This window comes from Diuraphis noxia, unplaced genomic scaffold (genome assembly GCF_037042655.1).
Source record: "Diuraphis noxia isolate RWA-SAM2 unplaced genomic scaffold, SU_Dnox_SAM2 contig0001, whole genome shotgun sequence".
NCBI lineage: Eukaryota > Metazoa > Arthropoda > Insecta > Hemiptera > Aphididae > Diuraphis > Diuraphis noxia.
Window position 1 is genome coordinate 31,119,145 of NW_028301711.1, and position 16,683 is coordinate 31,135,827.

At 29.8% G+C, this 16,683-nt stretch overlaps 1 protein-coding gene across 2 annotated transcripts in view; it reads left to right on the forward strand.

Moving 5' to 3' along the window:
- LOC107164968 (contactin-5-like) overlaps positions 1-16,683 on the forward strand; it is a 468,396-nt gene that overhangs the window by 394,815 nt on the left and 56,898 nt on the right. For both annotated transcript variants that reach the window (XM_089215856.1, XM_089215857.1), the window contains exon 6: positions 16,005-16,156. In XM_089215856.1, the coding sequence (XP_089071982.1) occupies positions 16,005-16,156 (152 nt within the window). The remainder of the gene's footprint in view (positions 1-16,004; positions 16,157-16,683) is intronic.

Below are 16,683 nucleotides of genomic sequence, written 5' to 3' on the forward strand. Positions count from 1 at the left end.
CGATGCTAATATCAGAAAACCAATTAAACTGAACTGTTTAAGACTTTTAAATGCTTACAGCTTTATATGAATAGGTTCAATGCTATAATTATTAAATTTATCGTTCTTTAAATTAATTGAAAACGTTGGTTGATAAGATCAGAAATAAAAAATATTATCCGTTATTGCCTACGTGAAAAGCCGAAACTAAAATGAATGTGCTCAATAAAAATATATTATATTTAGGAGCAAATAAAAACACAATTAAAAATTTATACTTAAAATACTAAAAATGTAACAAAAAAAATTTCTGTTACTAATTGCCTAGTTGTCGATGTACTTTGATCAATAAAAAAAAAAAATCTTGGTGATAGATTGGCGCCATTCTTTAGGGTGGTTTTCCACCGTTAAAATGCTATATTGCAAACCGTCGAATTATATTTTACCACGTCTAGTTGATCGATAATGTAATTAATTTACCGATTGTATGCTTTAGAATCTTTAGATACATATTTAATTTACAAAAATTCTATCAAATTATTATTAGAAATAAAATACAATTATACACAAATATTTAATAGAGTATTTTGGACATTCATAAGCGTAACGACACGAGTAACAACTTTGAAACTTAACAAACCGATATGTCCTGATTATCAGTTTCTATTTTTGGTGATTCACTAGAGGATTCAACATATAAATTGGAATTATGGCTTCATTATGATGTAGGTTTTGTTGTTGAGTGTTAGAATAACCAACCTAAAATTATTTTTATATTATATAGTATGTGTTTATGATATATATATATATATAATAAGGCAATTAACTCAATGAGAGATTGACAAAAATTGTGTTGATCTGTAAACAAATATATTTTATTAACATGAATGAATATTATATTATGATTATTTTTATGTATACAAAATACCAGTAAACAAATAAACGACAATTTAAAGTCTTAACCTATTCTTATAATTGACTTTAAATATACTTATAATAATATCAAATAGTAAAATACACAATATATAATCATTATAACATAACTAAATAACTTATATCACATTTTCAACAGTTACATAATAATAATAATGAATATAAAGTAATAATAATGACAAATACGTTGTTTTAAACGTATTGTTGATAACAGCAATACTGATAACAATGATAATAAAGAAGTATATTTCTTTACATCTCCCCCAACTGGTGAAGAAAATTTTCATCGGACGCTACGTCTTTTCGATCGATTTGATCGCACCCAGGCTCTTCTTATCCATAACCGTCACCTCAACTGCAGGAGCTGGGATTAGTTTTATGATATGATATATATTTGATCCTGAATTTTTTTTTTTTTATCAGTGTTTACTCTGTATATCAAATTTGACAACTTTTCTGTGATTCCAATTTTCAACTCCTCTAGTTTTTTTCTGTTCAATTTATTGCCATTTTCCACAAACACTTTATCTCCTATGTTAAATTCATAGTGTTTTCTATTTTTATCAAATAATTTCTTATTATAATTATGTGATTTTACTGTGTTTTTTAATGCTGTTTCTCTGTTTTGTATCAAATTATGTTTTGAGTATTGTTGTTTTAACTCCATTGGTAACATTGTTACATCAGTACCATTCAATAAATATTCTGGTGCGAATCCTGTGACTGTGTGTTCAGTTTCATTATATTTTTTTACACAATCATGTGCAATTGTTGTCCAAGCCATCTTTTTCTCGTTTTCATTTATTACACATCTGATTTTATTCACAAGCGTCTGGTTCAATCTTTCGTTCAAACCATTAGAGAATGGTGTATTTACTGCAGTGAAAATTATTGGTATATCCTCTTCATCTAGGAATTGTTTAAATTCTTTTGAATTTATTCCTGGGTAGGTATTGATCTGTAAGAATCATACCTATATTTTTTTCTGTGATATTTTTTATTAGTTTAATAAAATCATTTGTATTTTGGGTCTTTGATGTTATAATGTGCGCATATCGTGTGACGTGGTCTACTAGGAGATGTAAATATTTTTTTGTGGAACGTGAGCCTCCAAAACCTCCAATTGTGTAACTATTTCAAATGGCTTTGTAGCCGGACCTAAGTGTGACATTAACCCTATTTTGTCTTGTCCTCTTGATTTATTTTTTATGCACACTGTACAACTTTTACATATTCTTTTTATATTCTTTGTTAGATTTTTTGATGTATAAAATGGATTAATTTTTCATTTGGTTGATTCCTATATGACACATGTTTTTGTGCACATTCTTTATAAATCCAATACAAAATCTTTCTGATAAAATTATTATATTTCTTTTATAATATATATTGTGATTTGATATTAACCTGTTCTTTAGTTGTTGTACTTCTTTATTTTTTTCTTGGTCTGTTATGATATCTTCTACCTTTATTAAGTTTACAATTTTTAAATAATTTATATAAAATAATAATAATAACAAATACGTTGTTTTAAACTTATTTTTGATAACAGCAATACTGATAACAATGATAATAAAGAAGTATATTTCTTAACATATATATATATATATATATATATATATATATATATAATATCGTATGGTAAGAAGTTATAGGATAAACTCGCGTTATGTCTAATACAGCGGATAACTTTGTTCGTATATTATTTCGTTTAAATAGGAAACAAAATGTACGCCCACGGGTCGGAGTATAATTATTACACTAACGTCGACCTTTTAGAATTTTACGACGCTCTTTAGACTTGCTTTCGTTTAAAATCCAAGTGAGGTGCTTTTTCATTCGTGACTATCACATTAAAAAAATAAACATTCAAATGTATTTCGGGACATTCTAATTACATACCTAAATATTGCACACTACATTATAGTTATATTGTGTATTATTTGAGTATTTAAAACTTAACATTTATTTCCTTTTGTCATAAATAATGAAACAGTTCTCACGCATTCAAGATAAACAATAAACAAGATATCATCTGGAATTAATTTGAATTAATTAAAAGTATAGAGGTGTTTTTTTATATCAATTGGCTGTTTATTTCTATTATTAATGAATATAAATAAATTTACAGGGTATGGGAATGAAAAAATCACAAACCTGGTCCTAACATTTTGGTCCGACGGGTGGGATTCAGTTTACTATCAGGGATTATATGATTCCGTAAAATTTTGGGTAGGGGTAAGTTCTCCTATGTCAGGCCCCCTTAAGATTTTGACGTCTGCCCATAGATCTCGTCTGGATAGTATGTCTGTAACAGTCGTACTCGGAAAGGATTGTTTATTGGTTGCCCCGAAAAGGAAATTGTACTGTTTCCCGTTCTTGCATCTAAAGTTTGTCCATGTGAATCGGAAATTGGCTGGCTTGGGTTCGATAGTCCTGATGATCTTTATTCACTAGCTGCTCTGTCTTTCGTAATCAACTGCTATGCTATCTTTTGTTGTAAAAAAGCCTTTGTAATGTGTGCCAACTAATTCGCCATAACAACAAAAAACGATTTTATAATAACGCGTTTTTGAATACTACTTTGGCTTATGTGAAATATCTTTAATATAATAATGGAACGTGAATCAAGTCACTCAAATAAAATATAATACAGCTATGATTTAAACAATATTTTTTAGATTACATAGAAATGTAGAACGATTATTTTCATAAAAAGATTTAATTTTGATTTTATGACTTCTTATGGTATTTCACCAACTTTTCTACGTGATCATAGTATAAATATACAATATCACAGGATTAAATGCTTGTTTATAAAAATAATAATTATGAAGAGGTGTAGGAGATTTTATATATTTTTTTAAAGATCACTCTGTAGAAAATATCATAATATAGTTTAAATTTAATCATTGTAATTTTAAAATATGTTTTCATGTAAATAGCGATCAAAGGAATAATCTTCAAACACTTCACAATTTTAACGGATCAGAAACACACCACAAAAAAAAACCCCCCAAACTAAATAAATGCCAATAGAGTAGTTCCGATTTAAATATTGCAAATTAGAGTTAAAATGCAGATATAACCTTTGATCCTAACTTTTTGGACAGAGTTCGTATTAATATGCTTTTTACATTTTTACGTACCCACCACATGTGTATTTACGACGAAATAATTACGATAAAATATAAAAACACAACTGAATTTTTGAACATCATCGGGGTTCTTATAAAAATAATAATATATAATAACAATGACGACGAAAAGACTGAATAATTATAAAATACTTATAAAATTATTTTAAACTGAGTCCATTTGAGTTACAACATAGCCTTGTTGACTCTACATATATACTACTACTACTACACACACACACACACACACACGCACACACACACACACAGAGAGAGTACACACACACATGCTGCAGCGCTGCGTGTTAACAGCGTTTTTGTATTTCGATTAAAATTCGCTTTCTTGGAAAACGCTGCAGGTATACACTCTTCGAAAGTTTTCTTTAAGTTTTTCTCCCTTTCAACATCACCGGTGTATTAATGTTGGGAAGCGAGCATTAATGTTTAACAGGCTACTCTATCAATCAACGAGAACTTCACTGTAGTTTTTTCTGGGCGCATAAATGCGGTAAAAGGTATATATTATATTATACTTGTATAAGTTTTTGAGGTATCGGAGAAGTTACGTTCTATATAGGTACCTATAAACGTATATTATTATGTAACCATTCTCTCTATATTATTCACATTATAAACGTGCCCCTTTTTTTATTCCGTTTATCGGCACATTGACAAACCATTCATTGAACCACTGCCTCATCCAAATTATTGACGCCACCGCATTGTGATACTCGTGCACGTGTGTGTTTAATATTTATTTCATTAATATCTTTTCATAGTAATCTGAAACGAGAACTGTGTGAATAACAGGGTTATAGTAAAGTTATTCTTATGAAAATCTTTGATTAACAATTCGGCGTCCGGCCTGCTTTTAATGTGTTTTGCAATTATATTATTATTTGGTATAATGTGTAATTCAGTTTATTTATTTAATTAATATTACAATATTAGAACTAGGTTTTGTTTTCAATAAATAAAATATCCTCTACCATAACTAGTTTTCTGTAATTATAATTTTGTTGTTTAAACCATCTTATTTTCGTAATAATGAATAATAAAAAATTAAAAACATTATACGGTTGTTTATGGAAATTGAATATTAAAATCTAATTATTGGTTTCCAATAGGAAATAAACTGTACTTCACTGTACCACCTGGACCCAAATAATACTCCTTCAATGATACTGGTACTTCTAGCCGAGATCAGACTTCAGTAGTCAATAATTAATAACATTTATCAGCTAATCTCTCAGTACCTAAATATCACTATAGTTATAAGCCGATAGATATAAGTTTCAGGAGTAGACTATAATAATATGAGTCGTACAACAACTCGTGTACCTACTAATAGAGTAGTATGAATGAATTCCGTAATCCCCCGGGTTTGATTGGGTCGTGTATATTTCTGATTAACAAACTATCAAATGCAATGAAATAGGTTAAAATGATATAATAATTATTACATAAATAACAATTCACAATATTCAGTGAAAATCACATATTATCCGTTTCAGTGTGCGGAAGTCAATTCGCGTTTCACCGAAAAACGTATAAATAAATATAGAATAACAATGCTTTAGAGTTTTCATATTGCACACACAACACAAAACACCAATAATAATCCAATAATAATATAATAACAATGTGCATGCATTATAATAATATAATTTGTTTGAAAGAGATGACCCAATTGTGTTCAGCTGATATACACTGATATTACATCGTGGCAGTTGACATTCCCAACTGATTGACTATAGGTACATGAATAACAATGAGCTTTACAATGAAAAACGATAAAATATATGCATTACATATTACCATATAATAATGTAATAACATTTTTTACACGTTCAACGGGAAACAACTTATTGTCTCGTATGTTGTGTACTCAACGAAGCGCATAATCCTGATCGTATGGACAAATCGCAGTTATATACGTGTGGCATAATGTTTATATGATATTATCTACGAGTTGATGTGATGAACTGCGAGCAAACGCGAGTCCGGTTGGAATAATATGTTAGAATTATTGGAATTATAATATGTTAGTTTTTAGGAACAGCATATGTTACACAGGATAAACTAAAATAATGATCTAATTATGGTTGTAACGATTTTGTGCTGCTGTTCACTCGTCGTTCGAACACAGCCAACCAAAAAATAATCGGATTTGCACGAACAGCATTTGATTAACCATATTTTTATACATATCGATCAGCAACCACGAGGTGTCGTATGCTCATAATACTATTAAAAATTAATCACTTTTTTCAAAAATATATATGTCATAATATATAGATAGACAATGCATACACCAATAAAACAACTAATTCTGTTCAGTTGTACATCGCCAGGCACTACGACTATATAGCTCGTGCAGGTAAAACGAGAATACTACACAATTGTTTCTGCTTCTGCTACTTTCCAGCCCAGTCAAGTCGGCCGTCGTCGTCGTAGTGGCAGATTTATGGTTCTCGATTACACCTCTCGTGTATATCGTGAATAGGCCTTCTCTCCCGAAATCCCCGGTCCGAGCGATGCATCCTGGTAATTTACTGCCACCACTTCCTCCGACCGCATCCCCCTCAACACCTCCTCGCCTTGGAGCACCCATCCGGCAAGTTAACGTTGTTTTGCGTACAATCGCATGTGTAGAATGTATATATATATATATATATAGTTAATAGGTATTGGTGGTGAAAAGACACGCGTCCGAGGCCGCCGCGTCGCCGAAGATTTATAATGGTCACAGCCGAGTGGACGACAACAACAAAACAAACATGCACCACACGGCGGAGAGTGTGCTAAAACTTTTACCCTGATGTGTCAACTAAACAAAAAAAACAAAAAATAAAACTATTCTGAATAGCAAACGAAACAGCTCCTTTCCAATTGTCTTGTACCTATAGTAAGTGGTGAAAGAATACTATTTCAGAAAGTGGAATCTGAATAACATATTATACCCTCCCACCCAGTTTGATTTCAATTTGATGAATCGCGTGCGTTTTGGTTTTATGTTAATTTAATCTGTGGTAGATATATCTGTAATTTTTTTTTATAACGTAACACGGCCGTGCGTGGGTCACGATGAATATTATTAAATTGCCGATTTGTTAATATTTACTCATCCACATTTCTATAAGCTGCGTTTAAAACCAAAGTATCCTAAATTCAATCAAATTAATATCAAACATACAATACACCAGCAATACTCATTCAATCCTTAGAATATATCATAATTAATAAAGCCAAATAATTGATTTCGTGTTTGCATGCTCAGTGGTGCATGTTCTGTAATAGAACGTGCAGATAATTCAAAATCATTCGTCCATATTTACGTTCCCAATTTTAGGTTCTCTCTGGGCTTTGTCAAATAATAGAACCATATAGGATAAGACAAATTCAGACTGTTCAGAATAAACAAAATGAAACAAAACTTTCGTATATGTGGTTAACATTTTCCGATTCAAGATATAATATAATTTATACATACAAATATATATTAGAAAATTTTCAAAGATCTAATTGTAGCAAATAATGTAGGTATTATCCAAGACGTCGAAAAATCATGGTTTTAAATGTTAACAATAACATTAAGATAAATAAAGTGTGCAATTTTTGTGTACGTCTGTAATCAGCGTATACGTCAATTCGTAAAAAATATCATAAACTTTTAGAAAAATGTTATGAATACAATATAAATCAACAACCTGCTTATGCACATAAAAAATAATAATATATTTGAAAAATTATAATTTGATGATATTTTGATTGTGAAAAAAATATGATTTTTACAACTCATCGATACCTTTCAATTTTAATGATTAATGAATACAATGTGGCGAAAATACCTATTTTTATAGCATTATTGAAATTAATAGTAAAACCTTAACACATTCAAATATGAACATCGAGTACAATTAAGTTCAATATTAGAATCAAATTTTAAATCTGTATAATGATATTATAGGCTTCAGTCTTGTTCTATATGAATTGATACTAACGTTTAACGGCAATAATTGTACAATATTTATTACGGAATTTGTGTTCTCTGCAGCTGATGTCTAAAACTATTGGGATGGGATGCAAAAGCAAAGATGGTTATTTGAAGATCGAAATATAGTGTAACGTCCCGAGGGCGCTCCGAGGAGGGGGAGAATAGTTAGATATGGTCGAGAAACGACGCCAAAAGATATGAAGCGAGCGCTCGTTTGATTTACCTTCTCGCGGCTACCGCTAGTAAACCACGACCTTATAAGCTATTATGATTATTATTATCATAATTGCCTGCCTTCTAATATAATAATAATGGTGGCGGTTGAATATTTATATAGTGTTGTGGAATAATATTATTCACGAGAAAATAATTAATAAATGTATAATAGAATATGATTATAATAGAATTTATATTACAATTAATATTTCCTCGGTTCTCCAACTTTCACCATTTACTGGCTCATCCGATTACTTATCCTATGAACTTCCTTCCGATATCACGTTTACTGTCGACGATGTTTTTACCGCTCTTAAATCTTTAAAAAATACTTACTCTAATGGCCCTGATGACATATCCGCTCAATGCTTGTACAATTGTCGTTTTTCTATTGCTTAACCAATTTATTTACTATTCAGGCGTTCATTAGATTTAGGCATATTCCCTATGGTCTGGAAAATATCCTCTATAACACTGGTTCTGAAATCTGGTGACGCCTCTGATATCCAAAACTACAGACCAACTTCTATAATACCACATATCGGTAAATTATTTGAATCGATAGTATATTCCAGAATAAAACGTAGTCTTAATCATCTTATTATAAGTGAGTAGCATGGTTTTAGATCACATAAATTAACCGTAACTAGTGGTGTTGCCTTCTCTTCTTATTTATCAGAAGTCATCGAACACAGAGGTCAAGTAGATGTAATCTTTACAGACTTTAATAAAGCATTTGACACAGTGGACCACGATTGCCTTATAATGGTGCTTAAATCTTTAGGCATTGGGAATCCCCTACTATCTTGGTTGCACTCTTACATCACTGGTAGAAAACAATTTATAAAAATCAAAAATGCTGTTTCGGAGTTATCTGTGACACCATCTGGAGTTCCTCAAGGAGGTCACCTTAGTCCTCTTTTATTTATTCTGTTTGTTAACTCGATAACCAAATGGATCACAAAGGCTAAACTCCTTCTTTTTGCTGATGACACAAAAATTATCCTTAAAATAGACAGTCTTAATCAATGTCATATCCTACAATCATAACTACATATTTTTGCAAGTTGGGCGAACTCCATTGGTCTTAGCCTTAATATAAGTAAATATCATGTTATGTCGTTTTCTAGGCAGCGATCGCCTATCCACCACAACTATTTCCTTAATGGCACTTCTCTTAACCGTGTAAGATCTTGGTATTCATTATACACCATCATTATAAATTTTGAGCACCATATAAATGTTACTGTAGGTAAAGTTTTACAAGTATTGGGTTTTATTAAACGCAATACTAAACAGTTTTCTTCTGCCCATTGTCTCTGAGCATTATAGTTCTCTTTAGTACGCTCTATATTAGAATATGGCGTGGTAGTATGGCATCCCTACCTAGCCAAAGACGAACTAAGACTCGAGCGTGTACAAAAAAGGTTTCTTTCCTACATTGCCCATATAATGATAATACCTCACCCTACACATGACTATTCCCTAATACGTAGTTCATTGGGAATACCAATGCTGTCAACTCATCGACAAGATGTCGATGAACGCTTTATAACCTCGCTCCTAGGTGGCACCATAGATGCACCCGATCTCCTCTCTAAAATATATTTTCGTGTCCCTTCCTTCTTCTCCAGAAATCACTCACTTTTCCAAGTTCCAGTTCACAATACATTATACGGACATAATCACCCCTTGCACAGAATTCTTCGTAATCTGAACTATCTTAATTTGTATTTTAATATGTAATTAAATATACTGGAGATAAATATGTTGTACTATAGTTTTATATTATTAAATTAAGGTATTACCATTTAGTTTATATTATGTTGTATTTTTCCATATGATCTTTCTTTTTTTTTGTGTGTATTTGTATTATTATACTATTATTGTATCTATTAACTTTTAACTTATACTTATTCTGATATTTTAAAATTGCCGTCAATATTATCCAAAACAAAACGACATCAATTTTCAATAATGAATCCTAATTGAAGCCAAAGTTATGTTTATAATACTTGGTATGACAGAATAACAGTTTTATTATTATAATTTTTGTTCATGTTATTAATATTATTTACTGAATTCATTGATATTCGTGCTACAAATTCGCATGTATGATGTGCTGAGTTAAAATTAAACATTTTTATATTTTTAATACTAATTCTAATGTTAAAATATTGTAATGTCGGTTGATGAAATATTAAATAATGTTGCGCTTCAAATTTTTAGTTTATTGTGATAGTACAACAAGGTCGTTTCGGGGGTTTGTTTTATTATCATTATTATTATTATTATTATATTATATATATATATATATTTTTTTTGATGCAGTGCCAAAATAATTTATATTGGGTCAACAACGCGCGTCTAATAGTAGTGTCGACGTTCGCGCGTGATGTCTCGATTAGGGCTTAACTTGACAAATTATATTTTTTCGTTATGTTTCTAAATTCCCCAGGAAATTTAGAATGTATATACATACTATTACGATAACGTTACATAGATATGCATCTGGTTCTTGTAAACCTTCATAATTGACTCTGAATATATAAATATATTTATTTATATATTAATATGCTTGTCTTGGCTATTAAATTTTTTATATTTCTCGAAAACTTTAAGTAGAAGATTTTAAAGGTTAATTTTTAATTGTTTTCAACATATTATATTATACGAGTTCTATCATTTCCAAACGAAGTGGTTTCTGTCTACAGAGTTTAATTGTTATTTATAACAATGTAATTACGAGTATGTCGGTATTTTCTATCCGAAAATTTTTTAATTAATGATATATTTTTGGTATTAATATATAATTAAAAATATTGTATGCCATAATATGTAACTATATGTAACTACATACAACAAAATTATTCGTTATTTATGACTTATGTTAAATACAATTGAATCAAATGGCCAGATAACATAATACGATATTATGAGAATCGTTCTAGTGAAATTAATCACTGTGGATATCATACCTTCATACCAAACCTTTCATTCCCATTTCAAGGTAATCAAAACTTTGTATATTATAGGTTAACGTTTAGAAAATATAAATTAAATAATTTGTTTCTTCTAATTTATATTGACTAACTTTTCGATTATTTTATGTTTACCTAAGAACCATATTAAACAATATTAACATTGTAGAAGTTTTAAATTTTGATGTTTGTGTTGTATTTAGTAGTGCTCCATAAACTCCATTACATATTATATGTAAATACCTATAAAAGCGATTATTGAATGTTTTTGATCGTTGAATAAAAAATGATTTTAAAAGTCTTCTAAACTAAAAATAATACCTAAAATTGTGACATTTATATAAACTTATAATGATTCATTCAGACCAATGTATAGTTTGAGTAAAATATTGATTTATACAAACCATTTATACAGTGGTAATTCAAAGATATATTTTTGTTTTGTTATAATTGTTTATTATATTTTTGTCTTGTACATAATATAAGTTCTATATAGTTTATTCTGAAAATTTAGTGATGTTGGTTGATAGTTTTCACATAATTGTATTAATTATTACAGTATAATGTGTATGCTATGTTGATTTGTTGGTCTTAAATGTTCTTATTGGTGCATTAATTATTTACTATGGTATTTTTGCTTAAAAATCGTGTTAAATTCAATTGTGTCAAGTCATTCGGTAAAACGGTTGTTGTTATTGTTGTCATGTTATGCTATAAGCCTATAACAACCCACTTAAATCGTATGGAAAATGATTATTTATGAATCGTATGCATTACTTCTGACATATCATGCTTAAATAATACAATAATTTATTATGAATTTTTTTTAAGAATACTTTTATAATTATTATTATTCTTTCTTGGAAGTATTTTGTTTCATTTCTCTCGCTAAAAGCAAAGATATTATCACATTTAATAATAAATGGTTATGGTATGGTGAAAACGTAAATAATTAAAATGGCATTATTTAAATTTGTTTCGAAAAAAACTCGATTCTCCGAGTCTCTCGCATGATTAAATTAATTCATTATCCACGGTGGCGTCGCGTTTAGCGTAAAACGAAGCCAACGAAGGCGAGATAAAAACAATAATAAAATTACATGTAGGTACGCATGGAGGGATGTCTAATGTCAGTAGAAGCGCAATGGCATGCTGGTCGGCGAGCGTAGAGTAGATCACACCAGTTAGGATACCGTTTGAGGTGGTGGGAGGGTTGGCAATCGAGGAGCCGGTAGACAAACTATAAAAGTTTACCTACCCTTAAAAGTGCACGCGCGAAAAGTTTTTCACTTTTGAAAGGCTATTAGTTGTGTGCGGGTCGCTTTGAGAATGATTTTTCCCTGAACCTTATATATATATGTGTGTGTTCGTGAGTGTGTGTGTGTGTGTGTTTGTGGAGGTGGCAGTGCTGGAGATAAATACGAAAGATAATAGATAGGAAAAAAACACTATAATACCTTTAATGAGGTATTACGTGTTTAGGGCATGGGCCGATTAAAAACTCGGAGCGACGAACCAACGATTGTACTGCATGGGGAGGAGGTGATGCCGTGATGGTCATAGTAGATAGCAATGGAGAAAAATGAAACGGAAGTATATTCAATTACCCTGTATATATATTATATATATACATATATAAGCCACTCATTTCAGCCCCGCAGTGATATTTCTGTTTTTATTTATAGTCCCTCGACGGTTGTTCGTTTCGGGATGACGCGACGGGTACTGCCTTCGGCTAATAATAATACGACCGGAAATTAATATTTTTTAATTCGGTATATTGCAGTATAATGCGAAGTGCGTGAAATATAAATCACTGTTTGGTTTTCATTATAATTTTTAAATGTTTCTTATTTTTTATGAGATGTGTACAAAAATTAAAATCATCATTTGACGTTTGAAATAAAGCAAAAAATCTCATAGTTCTGTAGTTAGAATATTTCGAACGCTTCTAAGTTTAGTTGCTGACAATAATTCATCGATTATTTTAATATTGTCAACCATAAAATTTGACATGAATTTAAATTTTTTATATTTTTCCCAACCACAAAACCACATTGCTATTTATTACTTTATTTTAATATATATAGTAAATTATAGCCCATTCTATATGTGATAAATGATAATGTCAAGTGATTTCACAAATCCCGCTATAATAACACGGTAATTTGTCCTTTTAAATGTATATCCAACAACTCGATCAGTTAAAATCTATTGATATATACATGGTGATGCTAACTTATTCGTACCTCCCTGTAAACAGAAGACGAAATTCTTATTTATTAGAAGCCACATATTTTGCAGACAGTCAGAATCCTTTTAAGTCCAGGAATTTTTATTTACTCGAAGGCCAATATTTTTAGGAGTTAATAATACCTATCATGGATATTATAATCCTACGTTTTGACGTTAAATTATAGTAAGTTACGATACGTATTCCAAGCACTTAAGTGATTTGAAACAATTTTTTTCCGTCTGAGAACGAAAAACTTTTTTTTACGACTCCCGAAGATTTATTGCTCGACCACAATGATATGTTCACGTTCATATATTTCAAATAGTATATTATATATATGGATATACAATATATATATACATTATGATTTACAATATTGAAACGAATAAATCTTATTACGCGTGTAATACTTAAAGATTGAGAAATTGTATATAATACGTCATCTGTTATGGAAAAATTAACAACATTACTTATTGTATTATATAATTTAGTAATTTATTATTGTATATTATTGTACACTTCTTGTTATTTTTTGGATTTCTTATAAGAGTTCCTGTAGATTTTTATTTTAAATCAAATTTCTTATTTACTTATATAGTTTGGTTATAGTTCTGTCATTTTTATTTCAAGTAATGTCGATGTCATTAAAATACGTGTATTGTTATGATTAAAATGGAAAACAGCAACATGCAAATGTAATGCGTTTGTCGAATGCATAATATGTATGACGATATACACTTGTCCGTACGATATAATATTTTTTCCCAGAGTCAACTGCATTATGAGTTTGTGTACTCTATTCCAAATTATTTCATTGCCTTAATATACTCGTAAAAAACTTGGGAATGTTGTTCATTTTTAATTCATCCAAGTTACGATCACATTCTAACATCATAATAAACGTATTTAACTTAGTTCTTAATTTTTCACCATCTACTTGCCCGCGATTGTATTATATAATATATATTTCGACGGTTTACTGCAATCGCTGTTACTTGTACCGTGATAAAATCGGCAAAGTCTTGATAAAAACGTTAAAACCATCAAAACCGATCAGTTGAATTATTATTTTAAGAAATAATAACAACATAGTGTCGTCGTGGGTTAGAATGACTACTGGTATCAATAATAATCATAATAATAGGATAATAATAATAATATGACCACCAATATACCGGACAGAGATGGAACTCCCGCCGGATGCTTATCGTGCCGGTACACATGAGGGGTGTGGTGTGAACATTTATGGTTACGTCGGCGCTCGTGCAGAGTGTGTCCCCCGTGAAGTTTATATATACTTGTACCTATGTATAATATGTTATGGATTCACGTGGTTTAGTTTAGGGTGGAAATTCCATTGCGATTTACCACATTTAGAGAATTTACCGTCATTCATACGAACGCAGACTGAATATTCTCGCTGAATTGATTTCTATATTATTTCGATGTGGTTGCACAGCCCGCGTTTGTTGCCCTACACTGAACCGTTTCTCGAATAGGAGAAAGCAAAAAAAAAAATTGAACAAAATGATAATGGCGAGCGCAACGGTATAATCTTTTTAGTGATATGGAAATGTTTCGTTTATCGACGTCGTCGCCTATGAATTGTAATGCCCTGTTATTGTCGACTTTTAAGGTTATTCCGTTTGCGCACAAAAGAGATGTCCCGGTATAATGCTTACGGGTTTATTTACTTTTGGTTCCCACCTGAAATCTACAGCAATGCTTTTTTAAAAACAGTTGCGAATATAGTACACAACAAACATAAGGATCTAAGTTCTGAATAAGATAGTAATCATAATAGTCACCAAACCCGTTACCGGTGACCGAAAAATGGTCTTAAAAATTTAAAAAGACTAAATTTGTAGTAATATTATTATAGACTAGTAAAATTTGTGGTATTCAAATATCATATTATGCATCATAAAAAAAAAATTAAAACTGAATAGGATACATTAGAATTTCATATTAAGTTAAATATTGTTTTAAGTTCGGTTTCATGTAAAAAAATACACAAATCAGTTTTTGAATAATAAAAAAAATAACAATTTATTGAAGTAGGTTAGCTGAATTTCTGGTTAAATATAAAATTAGTTTTATTTATTTATTTTTTTTTTTAAATCTCAAGTGTAATAATATAAAATTATAGTAATATTAATAAGGCGTTTTTGGTATTTGACCGCCACTGAATTTCTTTTCCCGTAAAATAATAATAATCCATAATATATATTTGAATTTTATCGTTCATAATTTTCTCTTATTTCTCATTACCTGTTGTATTTCTGTCACTCAACATTTTTTATGCGAAATCTACAGAACGTTTAAAAGTGAAATTCACGTTTTCATAAACCCTTAGAGTTCTAAAATATAAAATATGTTTTTAATCACTAAATTTGACATACAATATAATATGGGCATTCACAGTTGTCCCACACTATCGATAAAAAGATAAATTATTTAATAACAATGATTATTTTTTTTTTTTTTTTTAATTAATGTTGAATTTGATTTGTTTCTCGTTGCAGTTCGACCATTATCGATCAAATTAGTTGGCGATAATCGCCCACTATCTGCAGAATCGTCTGTTAATGTCAGTTGCCGAGTTACAGGAGCTAAACCACCACCAATCATCACTTGGTGGAAAGATGCAACCCAAATGACAGATGCCAAACAAATAGTAAGTTATCCCAAAATTTGTATTTCAGTAATTAGATTTCGTGAATAAACGAAGATGGCATATTTTTTAAGAAAAAAACATATTTAAATATCACTAAAAATGTGTAAATAGCTAATATGATCCATTGTCTACCGCTTAAATTCTCTCAGCTGTAAATCATATTAAAATTATAATTAAATTGTGATAAATAACCATGTAATTAATAATTTGAAATGAATAAAAAACATCTTCGAAGTTTCAGTAATATAGTAGTATAGTTTAAAGTTGTATAAAATATGAGAAAACTTTTGGAATTTTTATGTGGGTTTAACATCAAAATTATTTCGTAACTTATAAATTATTTTTGAACAATTATTAAAATAATTAGCTTGATTTATTTTTCTAAATTACACGTGGATTACGATCGTGACATAATAATATTTTATTCAAATAGGTAGTACAATGTTTTTTTTTTTTTTAATTTGTATTATGTTAATAGTTTTATGTAATTATTATTAATTAATAATCGCTAAATCGTCAATAATTAA